A 17,669-nucleotide genomic window follows, 5' to 3' on the forward strand; every position below is an offset into this window, starting at 1 on the left:
TAGACATGTTAGGGATACAAGAGTCAAAAAGGAGGCACTGTGGCTTGTGGATGGGAATTTTTTTTCATTGTTAGAAATCTTTTCCCTTCACTGGAAAGAATGGATAAATAACCAGAGGGAAAGTATAAATATATTCTGCTGTTGATAGTTTGGGGCTGTTACAAGCAGTGCTGCCATGACATTATACCTCTCTCCTGGTGCTTATGTGCGTTAATTTCTGTAGGATGTGTCTTGTCTAGAAGTAGAATTGCTGGGTTGTAGAAGTTGTGCATCTTTAACTTTAATAGATAGGACCAAATATTTAAGTGGTTGTACCAGATTGCACTTCCACAGTAGTATGAGAGTTCCCATTGCTCTGCATTCTTAACCACACTTACTTTTGTCAGGCTTGAGTTTTTGCTAGTCAGGTGGGTATATAATAGTATTCCATTGTGGCTTTGATTTACATTTCCCTGACTATTAATGAGATTGAGAACCGTTATGTTTATTGGCAATTTGGATATATCTTGTAAGGATCCTGTTTCAAATATTGGTGTGTGTTGTTGTAGCTAATTAGGTAGACTGTCTCATTGATTTTTAGGAGTTCTAGAGAACTCCTAAAGTAGAGTAGAGACTTGACCATTTCAGTTACATGTGGAGAAAATGTCTACTCCAATTCTGTGGCTTATCTTTTTTCCCTATGTTTGAGTAGTAGTCGTAATTTTAAGGGGTTGAATTTCTCAAAAATTTTCCCTAATGCTTATACTTTTTGTGTCTTGCTTTAAGAAACCTACTGGGGGTTGGTCAGGGTTGGGGATAGGTGAGGGTGGTCAAAAGGTACAAACTTCCAGTTATATGATATATAAGTTCTAGGGATGTAATATACAGCATGGCAACTATAGTTAACAATGCTGTACTGTATATTTGAAAGCTGCTTAGAGAGTAGATCTTTAAAGTTTTCATCACAAGGGAAAAAATATTGTAAATGTGAGGTGATGGATGTTAACTAAACTTTTTGTGGTAATCATTGTCAATATATACACATATCAAATCATTATGTTGTATACCTTGAACTTATACAATGGTATGTCAATTATATCTCAATAAAACAGAGTGGGGTGGAGGGGAGAAACTTTACTCAGAAAACATAAAGATATTCTCCATTATTACCTTATAAAAGCTTAATATTTACCTTTTTTAGATCTTTAATCCACTTGAAGTAGGTCTTTTTGTACAGTGTGAGGTAAGGGTTAGACTTAATACACATAAATAATCATTTTTCCTGGTATCATTTATTGAAAAGCCCATTTTCCCCTCATTGATCTTCAATATCACCTCATCACATATCTTTTTGTGTGTGTGTGTGTGGTATGCGGACCTCTCACTATTGTGGCCTCTCCCATTTGCGGAGCACAGGCTCCGGACGCGCAGGCCCAGCAGCCATGGCTCACGGGTCCAGCCGCTCCGCGGCATGTGGGAACTTCCCAGACCGGGGCACAAACCCTTGTCCCCTGCATTGGCAGGTGGACTCTCAACCACTGTGCCTCCAGGGAAGCCCCACATATCTTTATATTTGATGCATCCATCTGGTCTCTATTCTGTATCATTGGTCTGTTTTGAGTGTCCTTATATAAGTTCCATGCTTTCATAATATGACAGAGCAGGTCTTCTACCTTGTGCTTCAACAGTTCTTCTCTGTTCTTAGCTCTGTGTAATTTCATTCGCGTTTTCCAGTCATTTTGGTAATTTCTACATAAAAACCATTGGGAATTTGATAGGAACTCCATTAAATGTAATCCATGGGTGTGATTTCTCTCCATTTACTTAGGTCTTTATTATGATTTTGTCATGTTTTTATTAGGTGGAACCATATGAAATGTTTTTATAGATTCAAAATATTTGAATGTTGGCCATTATATGGTTCAGCCTGATATAATTCTCTCCAGAGGTCTGATCTTATGTGTCTGTTATCCTTATTTAACCTCAGATACCACTTGTTATTATAAATCCTAAAAAAATTTCATTTTTCTCTTTGTTACTGGTATATAAGTAACCTTTGATTTTGGATCCATTAGCCTTACTAGAGTTAATAATTTTAATTCACATGTAGATTGTTTCAGGATTTTTATAATTGTAATCTGTGAATTATGACATTTTTGTGTTGTAGTTTTCCTTTGATTGCTAACTTTTGTCTTCATTCACCAGTTGCCTGTTAGTACATTGCTGAAAGGAGGTGGTGAGAGCAGGCATCTTTTTTTTCTCCTGATATCTCTTTGAAAGTTTTACCAATAATTATAATGTTTGACGGGTATTTTGTAGATATGCTTTCCTGGATTTGGTTTGACAATATTTTGTATAGGATTTTTGCATTTAGGTTAATGAGTGAAATTTGTGTATTAACTTTCCTATCTTAGCTATCCTTTCCAAATTACGTTGGTTTTATAAAATTATCGTGTGCTGTAATATTTTTCTATTTTATGGTAGAGTTTTGTGTCCTTTGCTTGAATGTTAAAACTTCTCAGTAAAGTCCTTTGGGGCTGAGTTTTCTTTGTGAGAAGGTTTTTTGATTTCTGTAATGATTATAGAACTATTCAGATTTTCTATTCTTGAAATAGGATTTAATTTTCTAGGAACCTATTTTAATTTTAGTTTATTGTCATAAGTTTGGATAGCCTCATCTTTTAACCTGTATAGTCTTTGTTAATGTTTTTCATTCCTGAGTTTAGTTTGTGATTTAATCTCACCAAAGGTTTATCAGTTTTACTATCCATTTACAAAGAACTAACCTTCATCGTTGATACTCTCTATTGTATTGAAAGTGCAATGGAAGAAGCAAATAGAGGACATGATTTTTAATCTGCCTCGGAGATTTGATAAGGGAACTGGGAGTTAAAGTTCATGCTTGTTCCTAATTTTTAGTTTGTGAGTAGCAAAAAGTGAATATGCTTAAACTGTCTAATTCTAGTTAACAAATTCTTTTTGATTAACAATGTTGTGTTAGTTTCAGGTGTACAGCAAAGTGATTCAGTTATACATATACACATATCTATTCTCTTTCAAATTCTTTTCCCATTTAGGTTATTGCAGATTATTGAGCAGAGTGCCCTGTGCTATATAGTAGGTCCTTGCTGGTTATCTGTTTCAAATATAGTAGCATGTACATGTCAATCCCAAACTCCCAATCTATCCCTCCCTCCACCCTTCCCCCCTGGGAAGTTCATTCTCTAAGTCTGTGAGTCTATTTCTGTTTTGTAAATAAGTTCATTTGTATCATTTTTTTTTAGATTCCACATATAAGGGATATCATTTGATATTTGTGTTATACTTCACTTAGTATGATAATCTCCAGGTCCATCCATGTTACTGCAAATGGCATTATTTCATTCTTTTTAATGGCTGAGTAATATTCCATTGTATATATGTACCACATCTTCTTTATCCACTCCTCTGTCAATGGACATTTAGGTTGCTTCCATGTTTTGGCTATTGTAAACAGCACTGTAATGAACATTGGGGTGCATGTATCCTTTTGGACCATGGTTTTCTCCAGATATGTGTCCAGGAGTGGGATTGCTGGATCATATGTTAGCTCTATTTTCAATTTTTTAAGGAACCTCCATACTGTTCTCCATAGTGGCTGTACCAATTTACATTCCCACCAGCAGTGTAGGGTGCTCCACACCCTCTCCAGCATTTATTGTTTGTAAAGTTTTTGATGTTGGCCATTCTGACTGGTATGAGGTGATACCTCATTATAGTTTTGATTTACATTTCTCTAATAAGTAGCAATATTGAGCATCTTTTCATGTGCCTCTTGGCCATCTGTATGTCTTTGGAGAAATGTCTGTTCAGTTCTTCTGCCCATTTTTTGATTGGGTTGTTTGTTTTTTGATATTGAGCTGCATGAGCTGTTTGTAAATTTTGTAGAGTAATCCCTTGGCCGTCAAATTGTTTGCAAATATTTTCTCCCATTCTGGGAGTTGTCTTTTCATTTTGTTTATGGTTTCTTGCCTATGCAAAAGCTTTTGAGTTTAGTTAGGTCCCATTTGTTTATTTTTGCTTTTATTTCCATTACTCTAGAAGACAGATTGAAAAAGATCTTGCTGCAATTTATGACGAAGAGTGTTCTGCCTATGTTTTCCTCGAGTTTTATAGTATCTGGTCTTACACTTAGGTCTTTAATCCATTTTGCGTTTATTTTTGTGTATGGTGTTAAAGAATGTTCTAATTTCATGTTTTTACATGCAGCTGACCAGTTTTCCCAGCACCATTTACTGAAGAGACTGTCTTTTCTCCATTGTATGCTCTTGCCCCCTTTGTCATAGATTAATTGACTGTAGGTGCATGGGTTTGTTTCTGGGCTTTCTATCCTGTTCCATTGTTATATATTTCTGTTTTTGTGCCAATACCATTACTGTTTTGTTGACTATAGCTTTGCAGTATAGTCTGAAGTCAGGGAGCCTGATTCCTCCAGCTCCATTTTTCTTTCTCAAGATTGCTTTGGCTATTCGGGGTTTTTTGTATCTCCATACAAATTAAAAATTTTTTTTGTTCTAGTTCTGTGGAAATGCCATTGGTAATTTGATAGAGATTGCATTGAATCTGTAGATTGCCTTGGGTAGTATAGTCATTTTGACAATATTGATTCTTCCAATCCAAGAACATGGTATATCTCTCCATCTGTTTGTCATCTTCTATTTCTTTCATCAGCATCTTACAGTTTTCGGAGTACAGGTCTTTTGCCTCCTTAGATAGGTTTATTCCTAGGTATTTTATTCTTTTTGATGCGATGGTAAATGGGATTGTTTCTTGAATTTCTCTTTCTGATCTTTTGTTGTTAGTGTATAGAAATGCAACAGATGTCGGTATATTAATTTTGTAGCCTGCAACTTTACCAGATTCATTGATGAGCTCTAGTCATTTTCTGGTAGCACCTTTAGGATTTTCTATGTATAGTGTCATGTCATCTGCAGACAGTGACAGTTTTACTTCTTTTCCAATTTGGATTCCTTTTATTTTCTTTTCTTTTCTGATTGTCGTGGCTAGGACTTCCAGAACTATGTTGAATAAAAGTGGTGAAAGTGGACATCCTTGTCTCATTCCTGATCTTAGAGGAAATGCTTTCAGCTTTTCACCGAGTACTATGTTAGCTGTAGGTTTGTCATAAATGGGCTTTATTGTGTTGAGGTATATTCCCTCTATGCCCACTTTCTGGAGAGTTTTTATCATAAATGTGTGTTGGATTTTGTCAAAAGCTTTTTCTGCATCTGTTGAGATGATCATATGGTTTTTTTTTTGTTTTTTTTTTAAATTTATTTATTTTTGCTGTGTTGGGTCTTCGTTTCTGTGCGAGGGCTTTCTCTAGTTGCGGCAAGCGGGGGCCACTCTTCATCGCGGTGCGCGGGCCTCTCACTGTCACGGCCTCTCTTGTTGCGGAGCACAGGCTCCAGACGCGCAGGCTCAGTAGTTGTGGCTCACGGGCCTACCTGCTCTGCGGCATGTGGGATCCTCCCAGACCAGGGCTCGAACCCATGTCCCCTGCATTAGCAGGAAGATTCTCAACCACTGCGCCACCAGGGAAGCCCGATCATATGGTTTTTATTCAATTTGTTGATGTGGTGTATCACATTGATTGATTTGCAGATACTGAAAAATCCTTGCATCCTTGGGATAAATCCCACTTGATCATGGCGTATACTAGACATTTACAAAAAAACTAACGTTCGGCTTTGATCCTCTCTATTGTATTGAAGGTACAAAGGAAGAAACAGAGGACATGATTTGTAATCTGCCTTGGAGATTTGATAAGGGAACTTGGAGTTAAAGTTCATGCTTGTATCTAATTTTTAATTTGTGAGTACCAAAAAGTGAATATGCTTAAACTATCTAATTCTAGTTAACAAAATTCTATTTTTAGCTTGCCATTTTCTGTTTCTATTTTAGCTTTGAAGAAAATTCAAAACAGAAGTCTAGGGTTTAAATCAGTTTTTCAAAACTTTGGTCACTTACTCTTGTATATTTAATACTGTATGAAATTATACTAGATTAGATATTCCTAAGTAGAATTTGAATCCTATAGCAAAAAAAAAATTTTAACCTTACTAAAACTATGGATGTAGTTAGTGTATTTTGTGTCATTTTTTAGGGTTTTATTTACTAAATTTTATCCATAGTCATTTATCATGCCATCTCTAGTGATCTGATTATTGAATGTACCAGTCTTACAGACTATGAACTTGATGTCCATATCAAGTTATAAATCAAAGCTCACGGTATTCCAACCATATTGGCCTCCTTGTGTTGCTTAATCATGTAAACACGCTCCTGTTTCAGAGCTTTTGTACATGCTGTTTCCTCTGACTGGTCTGCTCCACACAGATATTCATTTGGCTTACTTTGTCTTTTGTTTTATTTCTTTATTCAAATATCAATTCGAAAGACAACTTTCTTGATCACGCTATGTAAAACAATACAGACAGACAGATACCAGGCATAGGTGTGTGTGTATATGAATGAATTCTCCCGTAGTCTAACTTATTTTTCTTTATGATACTGATTATCACCTGACATTTATTATTTTCTCTTGCCCTACTTGTATTAGTTTCTTGTTATTGCTATAACAAATTACCACAGGCTTAGTGGCTTAAATAATAGAACTTACTATTTTACACTTCTGTAGGTCAGAAATCTTATGAGTTTCACTGGGCTAAAAGCAGTGTTGGCAGGGATGTTCCTTTTTGGAGACTGAAGGAAAATTGACTTCCTTGCCTTTTTCAGATTTTAGGGGCCTCCCAATTCCTTGGCCTGTGGCCCGCGGCCCGCTTCTCCATGTTTAAAGCCAACAAAATTGTATCTTTGATTGTTCATTTGTAGTCACATCTTCATCAGGCTCTTTCTTCTTCCCTTTTCTACTTTTCAAGGCCCCTGTGATTACATTGGGCCTATCTAGATAATCCTATTTAAAGGTCATTAACAAAGTCCCTTTTGCCATATAAGGTAACATATTCACAGGTTCCTGGGCTTAGGACATAGATGTCTTTGGGGCCTATTATTCTGCCAAGCATACCACTGGAATGTTAATGCTTTGATTTTTTTGTTGTTGTTGTTTGCTCCTGTGTGTCAGGCCCTGTTCTAAGCACTAGTTAAAATAAATGTTCAGTAAATACAATACTTCATAGAATCTGAAATTAACGGTTTTCCATATTTTAACATCTGAAATTATGATGTATCTTAAAATTGCTATTGGACTGACTAAAGTTGGGTTCTTTCAGATATTTGAGTTTACTTCTGCTAGTCACCTTGGAGTGCCATCTAACTTGAAGTTAAATTTCCTGCTTGAGCTTTTTTAAACCACACAGGTAGTATGAATTCATATCTGCAGACCACAAGGTATGCCTGTGGTTCAACTCTCAAGGGATACTTTTTCTCCTTATACCCAGGGGTAATATTGAAACACAGTCATCTTTATTTTCTGTATCTGCAGGGTGGTTTATTTGCCATTTTTCTTTAACATGAGAGAAGCCATTTGTTGTCCTAGCTTTGAGGGTCCTTCTTAGACTGCTCATCTCAGGCTTTTTTCTTGCTTGAGGTTTCATAAAATAATATATCTTATAGTTGTTAGCTTTCATTTGGTGTCCCAACTTTATTTGAGGGTTCTTCTTATACTGACCCATTGCAGGCCAGTTTCTTTTTTGGTAGTATATAAAATAGTGCATTTTTACAATTGTTCATTTATTAGATTTCAGTGAAATAGGGTGTTTCCTGAAGGAATGAATTGACTACCTGTTTTGGTTGTGATCTATGCCTTCATTAGTTTAGTCAAGAGGAAATGGATGTAGTAAGCCTTCAACTTAAAATGATAAGTGACTGGAAAAGTGATTTTAGTTTTAAGCTGTCTGATTTTGTGACTTTATTGAAGCCCATAGAAGGTTTCTCTTTCCAGGTAGGGTGGAATAGCTGGCTGCAGATCAGCATTCTTACCTAGAACAACTAGAATAGCCAGATCAAGTACAGTTGTCATCTGAAAGGCAGCAGAGAGGTAAGGAGAACTACCAGGGGTATGACTCTGGAAAGGGAAGAACCTTAGGAAGCAGTTAGCTTTTTTTTTTTTAATTTATTTATTTATCTATCTATTTATTTATGGCTGCATTGGGTCTTCATTGCTGAGCGCGGGCCTTCTCTAGCTGCAGCGAGCAGGGGCCACTCTTCGTTGCAGTGCGCAGACTTCTCATTGCGGTAGCCTCTCGTTGCAGAGCCGCAGGCTTTTGGTGCTCGGTCTGCAGTAGATGTGGCGTGTGGGCTTCAGTAGTTGTGGCGTGCGGACTCTAGAGCACAGGCTCAGTGGTTGTGGCGCACGGGCTTAGTTGCTCCACAGCATGTGGGATCTTGCCGGACCAGGGCTCAAACCCCTGTCTCCTGCATTGGCAGGCGGATTCTTAACCGCTGCGCCACCAGGGAAGCCTGACAGTTAGCTTTTGTAGTTGCTTTTACCCTGGGGACTATGCTAATTATGGATACAGGGCAAACCTCACTGAACAACTGGCGGCAGTGTAGGGACAAGAAATCAGAGCTGTTGGCAGATATGTGGGATGCCTCAAGCATATGACCTGTGCTCTCTTAGGACTTTTGCCAAATACTGGGTTTTCCTAGGCAGGAGGCTAAAAACATAAGTAAAAAACAAAGTGGAGTTTTTAGCAGTCTTAGAAGGCAAACATGAATTTGGGGATCCCTGGTGGAGTGGACCCACAGAATATACAACAGGCTCTTAGTTGAAAACTGTAGATGGTTAAGGCAGACAGATAGACTAAACCTTACCAAAGCTGAAAAACCAGCCTTGCCTCAGCAGAGTTGCTAATTAAAATGTTAAACCACTGTAGTATCTCTCCAGCAGAAGGAAGATTGGACCTTCTTAATGGTAAGATAATGTCTGAAGCCTCTAATGTGTTTTTTTTTTAATGCTTTTCTTTCTTTTTTTAAATTTATTTATTTTATTCTTTTATTTTTGCCTGCATTGGGTCTTTGTTGCTGTGCCCGGGCTTTCTCTAGTTGCGGAGAGCGGGAGCTACTCTTCGTTGTGGTGCGCGGGCTTCTCATTGTGGTGGCTTCTCTTATTGTGGAGCATGGGCTCTAGAGCGCAGCCTCAGTAATTGTGGCACACGGGCTCAGTAGTTGTGGCTCACGGGCTCTAGAGCGCAGCCTCAGTAGTTGTGGCACACGGGCTTAGTTGCTCCGTTGCATGTGGGATCTTCCCAGACCAGGGCTCGAACCCATGTCCCCTGCATTGGCAGGTGGATTCTTAACCAGTGTGCCATCAGGGAAGCCCACCTCTAATGTTTTAAATATACTATCTACCATGGAATCAAAAATACTGTGCTACCAAAAGACAGGGCCACATAATCAAAAACCAGAAGAAGATAAACCAATAACAGAAATGGAGTCATAAGTGATCTTGATCAAATTATCAGGCAGGAACTTTAATTATAATTAATATGCTTAAGAAAATAGTTGAAAAGATAGAGAATTTCAACTGAGAATTAGAATCTATAAAATAATCATATGGAGAATAAGAAATGAAAAATACAGTTTCCACAACTAAGAGTTCCTTAGGTTGGTTTATCAGCAGATAAGACACAGCAGAAGATAGGATAAACTCAAAGGCAAGTCAGTGAAAAATATCCAACTAAAACATTGAAAATATAATGGAAAATAATACAGAAAAGACTGTTACATATGTGGGACTTTGTGAAGAGGTGTGTTTACATCTTTTTGTAGTTCCCCAAAAGAGAGTAGGGTGAAAACTATTTGAAAATGTAATAGCTAGAATTTTCCAAAACTGATAAAAGACGTCAGTTGAAGATTGAAGTTTTGTAGTTCCTAAGCAGGATAATTAAAAAGAAAACAGTGGCATATTGCAATAAGGCTGCTGAAAACTAAAGGTAGAATCAAAGGGAAGACGGCTGAGTTTTAACCAGGAGTAGTGTAAGCTAGAAGACAGTGGAATGGCATCTGAAAACACTAACTTTAAAAGTTCTCAACTTAGAAATACATTTTTAATGAAAATATACTACAAAAATGAAACCAAAATAAAGACGTCAGACCACACCTGAGAGAATACCAACCAACAGACTTGCACTAAAAGAAATACTAAAGGGAGTTCTTTAAGCAGAAGGAAGATGATCTCAGATAGAAATAAGGAAATATAGGAAATAATTATGAACAGAGGAAGGGTAACTATTTGAGTACAAATAGACTACTGAAAAAATAAGATTAAAATATGTGTAGAATAAAATCATGATAACCATGTGAAAGATGGGATTAGTAAATGAAGCTTTGAGATTCTGACGTGATCAGGAAAGTACTGAAAGTAAAACGTAAAGCAGATTGATTTTTCAGGTTTGCATGGTGCATTCTCTAAGAACCACTAAAAATTAATAAAATATTAGCAAATTAAGAGTGGAAATAGAATAATACAAAAGAAGGCAATCAAGAAGAGTAAGACAAAAAGGTAGATAAAATAGAAGACATGGTAAAATGGTAGCAACAAATATATCATCAATTATATTAACTATATATGAACTAAATATTATAAAGACAAAGATCAACAGACTAGATTAAAATAAAAACAAAACTCTTAGGCTGCTTATAAGAAAATCTCCTTAAATATGAAATCACAGAAGTTGAAAATATAAGGATGGATGGGATTCTAGGAAGATGGCAACAGCATAGATTTTAATCTTCCTAGATATCCTTATAAAAACAAATAGAACGAAAAGATCTAATCCAAAAATTAAGGGCAGTATCTACAGACATTTAGGGTGATGTGGTATCTCCCACAAACACCAAGATAGCTGCTGAGATAAACAACTGAAAGCTACAAGACCTGTGCGGTATTGGTAACTATTACAAGAGGAAGAAGAGGGTAACAGGATATATGATTGACCCAAGAACTCCAAAATAGTAAGTTACCTCAGCAAGCTATCTCACCTGAGAGTAGCAGCTATGGTGGCCATCTTTTAAGATGATCCCCAATAATTCCTTCTTCCTGGTACTCAACACCTTGCATAGTTCCCTCCCACATTTTATTAGGGTTGCTCTTTGTGACCAGTAGAATATGGCAGAAGTGATGGTATACCACTTCTGAGATTGGGTTATGGAAGCTTCCATTTTGGGCTCTCTCAGATCACTTCCTCTGGTGGAAGCCAGCTGTTATGTTGTGAGAATTCAGACAGCCCGTTGGTCTTCCCCAGTTGAGCCTTTAGATGAGACTGTAGGTCTGGTCAACAGCTTGACTGAAACCTCAGGAAAGATCATGAGCCAGAACTACCCAGCTAAGCTGCTTCCAAATTGCTGATCCACAGAAACTGAGGTAATTTTTGTTTTAAACTGCTAGTTTTGTGGTGACTTGTTATGTAATAATAGTTAACTAATACAGCAGCTGAAGCCAGAAATGGGTATGCACCCCAGTTTGGATGAGTATACGCAGTTTGCAGTAAGGTCTGAAGAGATTAGAGCCCTAGGAACTCTCAAAATTAGTCAGCTAAAGTTCCATTCCAGGACAAAGTCCCATATTGAGAATAAACTACTAGGAATGCAGTCCAAATTGAGTAGGACAGGAACAGTAAAGACAAAGGAAAAAAGGGTCCAGTTAAAAATAGGGCAGGGGAATAGAGCCAGGAGATACCAAAAGGAAGTTTCTATAGCGTCATTTTTTAAATTAATTTTTGAGGCAAAATTTACTTAAAGCAATATGTACCATATAAAGCCACCACTGTAATCAAGATATAGAACCTTTTCATTACCCCCCACCAAAAGTCCCTGTGGGCTCCATCAGAGTCACAATTACTACTACAACCCTCAACCTTGGCCTCAAACTACTGATCTGCTTTCTATCAGATTAGATTTTAGCTGCCGTAGTTTTGAATGCTTCTCCAAAAAGCAACAACAAAACTGAGTTATGTGGAGCTCTGTGGCTGTGATCTAGCAAACCTAATTGAAGTTATACCCTCTAAAGGGTCAAGAAAATTTTATAAAAACAAGCAAAAGAAAAACATTGATGTGAAATCCATACAAAATTAGAAGAAAAAGAAAAAATAAGGAACCAGGATAACACCCTTACAAGGAAAACATCCCAGAAAGACATCCATGAGTCAAGAAAAGGTAAGCCAAGAATTTTAAGTCTAGCCAAACTGGCCTTCAGTATAAAGGCTGGAGACAAGCTGTCATTAACTTGTAAGAACTAGGGGAGGAATTGTTCTCATGAACCCTTCTTGGGAAATCTTGTAGAGAACTAGTTTCAGACCATCAAGATGACTGTAGGCAATTTGACATAGAGTAGTGATAAACATTAAAAATATCTCTGCATCTAGAACTGGGACTAGAGGGAGGTACATAAAGGAGAAAGTGTAGTATGTAATGGTTTTATGGTCTGACACTGTAGATATAACTGTAAGACATGGCAGAAATACACAAAGAAATTTTATAGTATTTTCTGTAGTCATAATGACAACTGGTGAAAATGTCATATGTAATGTGGGGTAAAGCAAAGAAGTACTTGTAGCATTCTAATTTAGGCATCCCTGGTGTCTTTGAGAACTAGGATTTTCTGATTGTGGGGGAAAGGAGAAAGAGAAATAATTGCTTTGTCAAAAGCAGACTTATCCTTTAGTCCTGAATTTGAACAGAAAGTGTTTGCATGAACTCATGAGGTATCTTGTACGTGTATTAATGTGTATGTCTAAATTTTGTAGCTTGGTCTAGAAATAGTGATCAATCCAGTTTTAGAAAGCTTTTCTAGTGCCTAAATTGTGGTCTTAAAATAACCATTTCCACCTAAAAGAAACTAGGCTTCCTTGGAGATAAGACTACAGGCTGGGGGGGGCGGTCGGGGGTCGGAAGCTGGGGCAAATTGAGAGTAGCATCTACATATATACTCTACCGAATGTAAAATAGATAGCTAGTGGAAAACAGCAGCATAGCACAGGGAAATCAGCTCGGTGCTTTGCGATGACCTAGAGAGGTGGGATGGGGAGGGTGGGAGGGAGGAGATATGGGGATATATGTATGCATATGGCTGATTCACTTTGAAACTAATACAGTATTGTAATACTAACACAGTATTGTAAAGCAATTACACTCCAGTAAAGATCTATTAAAAAAATAAAGACACCGGGTGGGGGCAGAAAATGTACAAGATGAACTGAGAACAAAAATCTTGTCTTGCACATAACAAGGAAGCCCACAAAGATTGCTAAATTCTTGTCAGAAAGATTTGAGAATCAGCTGGAATATCCCATTGGCCAAAGATGAGGCGATTTGAACATCAATAAGGAAAATATCTAGCGTGGATTGAAACACCTCAAATACGTGAACTCCTAGTTACATAGAAACTCATTAGTCAACTACATAGAATGTTTGAGAACTATGTTTTTTAAACTGCTAAAGAAAGCATTTCATCTATATTTGTTATATGAGCTATACCACTGAGTCACCAAGTAATTGATGAGCTCAGGTTTCTCTTTATGGAATTATTCCAGCAAATAAGTAAAAAAGGAATGAAAGAACTAGAATACCAACATTTTCCAATTCCCAGTGAATTAATCTAGGCATTGAGCATCTATGGCTGCTGTAGGAAAAGACAACTAAATAATTAGGTGCTTACTGATGAAAATAGACCTATAGACAGTTTTACCCAAAAAATGAACCTGGATTTGAGTAAACATTTAGAGCAAGGGTCAGCAGTTTTGTTCTATAAAGGGACAGATAGTAAATAGTTTAACCTTTGGCCGCCAGATGGTCTGTCGCAATTCAACTCTGCTGTTATAGCATGAAACCAGCCATGGAGAATACATAAACGAATAGGCATAGTTGTGTTCCAGTAAAACTTTATTGTTAAAAACAGGCATCAAACCAAGGGTTTTCAGCCTTTACTCCAGATCCAACTACTGATTTACTGGAAATATAAATGACAGAAAAAACTAAAGTACACTTTGGGAATGCAGGTATCAAAATCGAGACCATGGGAAACTCTATAGGACAAATGGTGGGGCTTCTTCAACAAATTATAAGGAAAAATATTGGGAATTTAGTTTTTGAAACAGAAAACTATATCATATACTTAGGCAGACAGGTGAGAAGATTGAAGAAAATTAAGGTAAATATAACTCATGGGAGGGAGTGAAGAGGTTGTGACTGGGAGGGAGGACATGAACTACTGAGGTAGTTGACAGTCCTATCTCTTGTCATGGCTGATTACAAGGATGTGTACCTTATAATTGGCTAAACCATACATTTATCTATAAATTTTCTGCATTTGACATTAAAAGTTTTAAAAGGTGAAATGATTGAAAAAGTCACCAAGCAAATGGTAATCAAAAAAACCAAAGGTACACTTTTGATACAAAATGCATTACTAGAGATACAAAGACATTTTATAAGATTTAAGGATCCTTAATCTGTATGTACCCAATAATATATCTTCAAAAATACAAAGCAAAAGTTGATAAATTAAAAGAATTATACAAATCCACAGTCACAGCAAGAAACTTTGAAGAAGTATATGCAAACAGCTATAAACGTGGCTATGAAAAATATGGCTTAGTATTTGAAAGACTTTTCTTTGTAATAAGAGGTCATCTATTTACCCAGAAACTTGCCATATTTATTGGAAATATGTTTAAATCTTTCATTTTAATTGGGAGTATCATTTTACCTAGTCTTTAAGTTAAATTAAATTTACAAGATAGCTATCTTCTCACCAGATGATCTGAGTCTTGAATTTTTTTTCCTGATATTAAAAGTGACACTTAACTTCAAATATTAATCATTGGACTTTTCCTACTGCTGGAAGCAATAACTCAGTGATTAGAATAGCTGTAATCCCCATTTGTAAATAGGAAGTGTTCAGTGAGTTTCCAAACTGACTTTTAATTACTATTTGTGTGTGATTTAGATTTTGCTGGCAGAGGTTAACCTTTCTTCCTTTTTTAAACAGGGGTTCTGAAGGAAAATTAAATGACTGTCAGATAAGATTCATAAATGAAATCTTCAAGATCGAGAAACCTGGAGCCCATCCTCTTTCATTGGCAGATGGAAAGTTTTTAAGTATGGATTTTTCTTACGGGCTGAGACTGCATTTATTGTTCATGATTGCCATTTTAACTGGCCAGGGAATAACTTTTGAGAAAGTCTAAAATTGTAGACCATACAAATTTATTTTCAAGACAACCATTTTGATGTAAGATCTATTTTGGTTTAATGGATTTTTCTCAAATGATAAGATTTGTCTTCAAAAAATATTTTCTCATCTTGGCATTTTATTGCCATTTTCTTGCTGTTTCCTTTATTATAGAGTCTGTCCAGATTAAAAACCCACTTTGGTAATGTTGTGGCCATTTAAGATTAATTTTGAATAGTGAGACTTATTTTTATACTAGTAGAGCCTAAGAATAATAATGCTGGTTGAGCCCTGAATTTCTGGGAGGTAGTGAATGAGGTTTATGTCATCGTTAGGATGTTAGAGTGTAGCCTTATCTCTTCCTTGCATATATTTTACTTAATATCATGTAGCTAGTTGGTAACAGAGGCAAACTAGATTCTAAGTCTTTTCATTCATGGTTCAGTCACTATCTTTGCAAATAGGTTACAGTGTCTCATACTCTGTCAATTCTGATTTTTTTTCTGGAGAACAATTCATTGACTTTATGCTGTGTGTCAATGTCTAGTATATTCTGGGAAAAGAAATATTCAAGATTAAATAGTTCTGCCTAACCTCTTCTTACCACAGTTGTGCAAGATTAGAACAAGACAAGACCTTTAACAGATCAATAAATAAGATTTCCATGTTACTGGTCTAAGCCATACTCATTTTTTGAGGCTGTGATGCTAATACATCTACGTGAATTAAGAACCTTAAGGCATACTGTGTATGACTGTTTCTGTGGTTTATGACTGTTTCTATGGTTTATGACTGTATGGTTATATTCTAGGAATAAAGGTAAACTTGATAAGTAAACTTATTTAATGTGACTTACTTGCTCTCAGTAAAACACAATAGAAAAAGAAGATTGACCAGGTTTTTCTTGTGTTTTCTCTCTCAGTGTATCTGCATATATATGTTGTTCTCTCCTCTGTCTAATGCTAATCATGTTATAGCTACAGCTTTGAACTTCTGTGTAAAGAAACCATTTCACAGCCAGATTGCCATTGACCAGATCATTCTCCAAACCAAAAATCCAAACATACCTTTGGTATTTTAGGTCTGTGAAATTTCCATTACTTATATGTTGTCACAGCTACCTTAGTGGAAGTGAAACAAAATTGTAACCTTCCATTCATTAGCAAGAATAGGCAGTGTGATCAGTCAGAAAGTTAGTACTGAAATCAGTGGCAATTTTCTTTCCCCGTCTCTTATTTGTCAGGTACTTCTTCCCTGTTTCTCTTAATGAACAATCAGCTCTGATACGGTAAATTCCTCGCGAATTTATTGTGTGCATTTGTAAGAAATTCAGAGTATAGAACTATATAAATTATATAACTCCCAAGAGGTAATCACTCTAACAATATATGTCATTCTAGACATCTTTCTGTATCTATCTAATTCATCTTTGTGTATCTATACAGTTAATTTTGTGTAAAAAATTTATTCTGCAATTTCCTTTTTGAATTTAACATATTTGGCTACCTCTGTATTATAGTTCTTATAAACTTACCTCATTTTACACAAAATCTGTCCAGCTGTTACTCTTTTGACATTTAAATTTTACTTTTGGTATTAGTGAGCATTACTATAAGATTTCTGTGTATATATGTATATTTTATAATTTCAAGTGAATATTTTGGCAGAAGGTGTTTGGGTTTAGATGGGGGAGGCTGGTGGGTTGGGGGAGGTGGGGGGCAATAAGCGGAACCTGTTAGTTGCCAGAGTTCTGAACCAATTGACAAGTAAGATAAAAATAAATAAATAAACTGTTAGATACTGTTACTAATAAAGAGTATATTGGGGGCATAGCAAAACCAAAATGGGTTTGCTAACTTCTAATAGCCGTACCCCTCCTAGTTCAGTCCACAAGGAAAGGTTTGGATCTGCAGAATAGGTGTTACATAATAGTTTCGTTTATTACGTAGTTAAATCCAAACAACTTTGTTCAAGTATTGTATTTTGCTTGAAATTTTAATATATCTTACGGTGCCCTGTGAGTTCACTGCATTGCCCCTAGGCATCTCGATGCACATTTGGGGAACTTTAAAGTACTATACTGGATTATTTCTTATGGTTTTTTTCTCTTTGTTAAAAAAGCTGCATGTTATTCTCATGGGTTTTTCTTTATAAGATTCATAGAGATAAAAATGATTTTAAGACTAGGCTTGCTATAATTTTGTTCTTAATAGGGAAAAATGACCCTGAATGTGACTTTTGTGGTGGAGACCCAAATAAGAAATGCCGTTCTTGCTCCTGTCATATATGTGGTGGAAAACAGGAACCCAACATGCAAGTTCTATGTGATGAATGTAACATGGCCTATCATATTTACTGCCTGAATCCTCCTTTGGATAAGATCCCTGAAGAGGAATACTGGTATGATTATCAGGGGATTTTTGTTGCTACTGTGTTAAGAATTGAATGTGAAATGTGTCTTTGAAACACCAAAAGTAGATTTCTGAAGATACATAGTGTATATATTTTTTTGATAGGT

At 36.4% G+C, this 17,669-nt stretch overlaps 1 protein-coding gene across 4 annotated transcripts in view; it reads left to right on the top strand.

Moving 5' to 3' along the window:
* UHRF2 (ubiquitin like with PHD and ring finger domains 2) overlaps window positions 1–17,669 on the top strand; it is a 76,146-nt gene that overhangs the window by 35,065 nt on the left and 23,412 nt on the right. For all 4 annotated transcript variants that reach the window (XR_014326333.1, XM_082842842.1, XM_082842844.1 and 1 more), the window contains exons 5-6: window positions 14,969–15,078; window positions 17,365–17,551. Coding sequence is in view for 3 of the 4 variants with exons in the window: in XM_082842842.1 (XP_082698968.1) it covers window positions 14,969–15,078; window positions 17,365–17,551 (297 nt within the window). In the remaining variant the exon portion in view is untranslated. The remainder of the gene's footprint in view (window positions 1–14,968; window positions 15,079–17,364; window positions 17,552–17,669) is intronic.

The sequence above is a fragment of the Leucopleurus acutus genome, assembly GCF_964270905.1.
Source record: "Leucopleurus acutus genome assembly, chromosome: 7".
Taxonomy (NCBI): domain Eukaryota; kingdom Metazoa; phylum Chordata; class Mammalia; order Artiodactyla; family Delphinidae; genus Leucopleurus; species Leucopleurus acutus.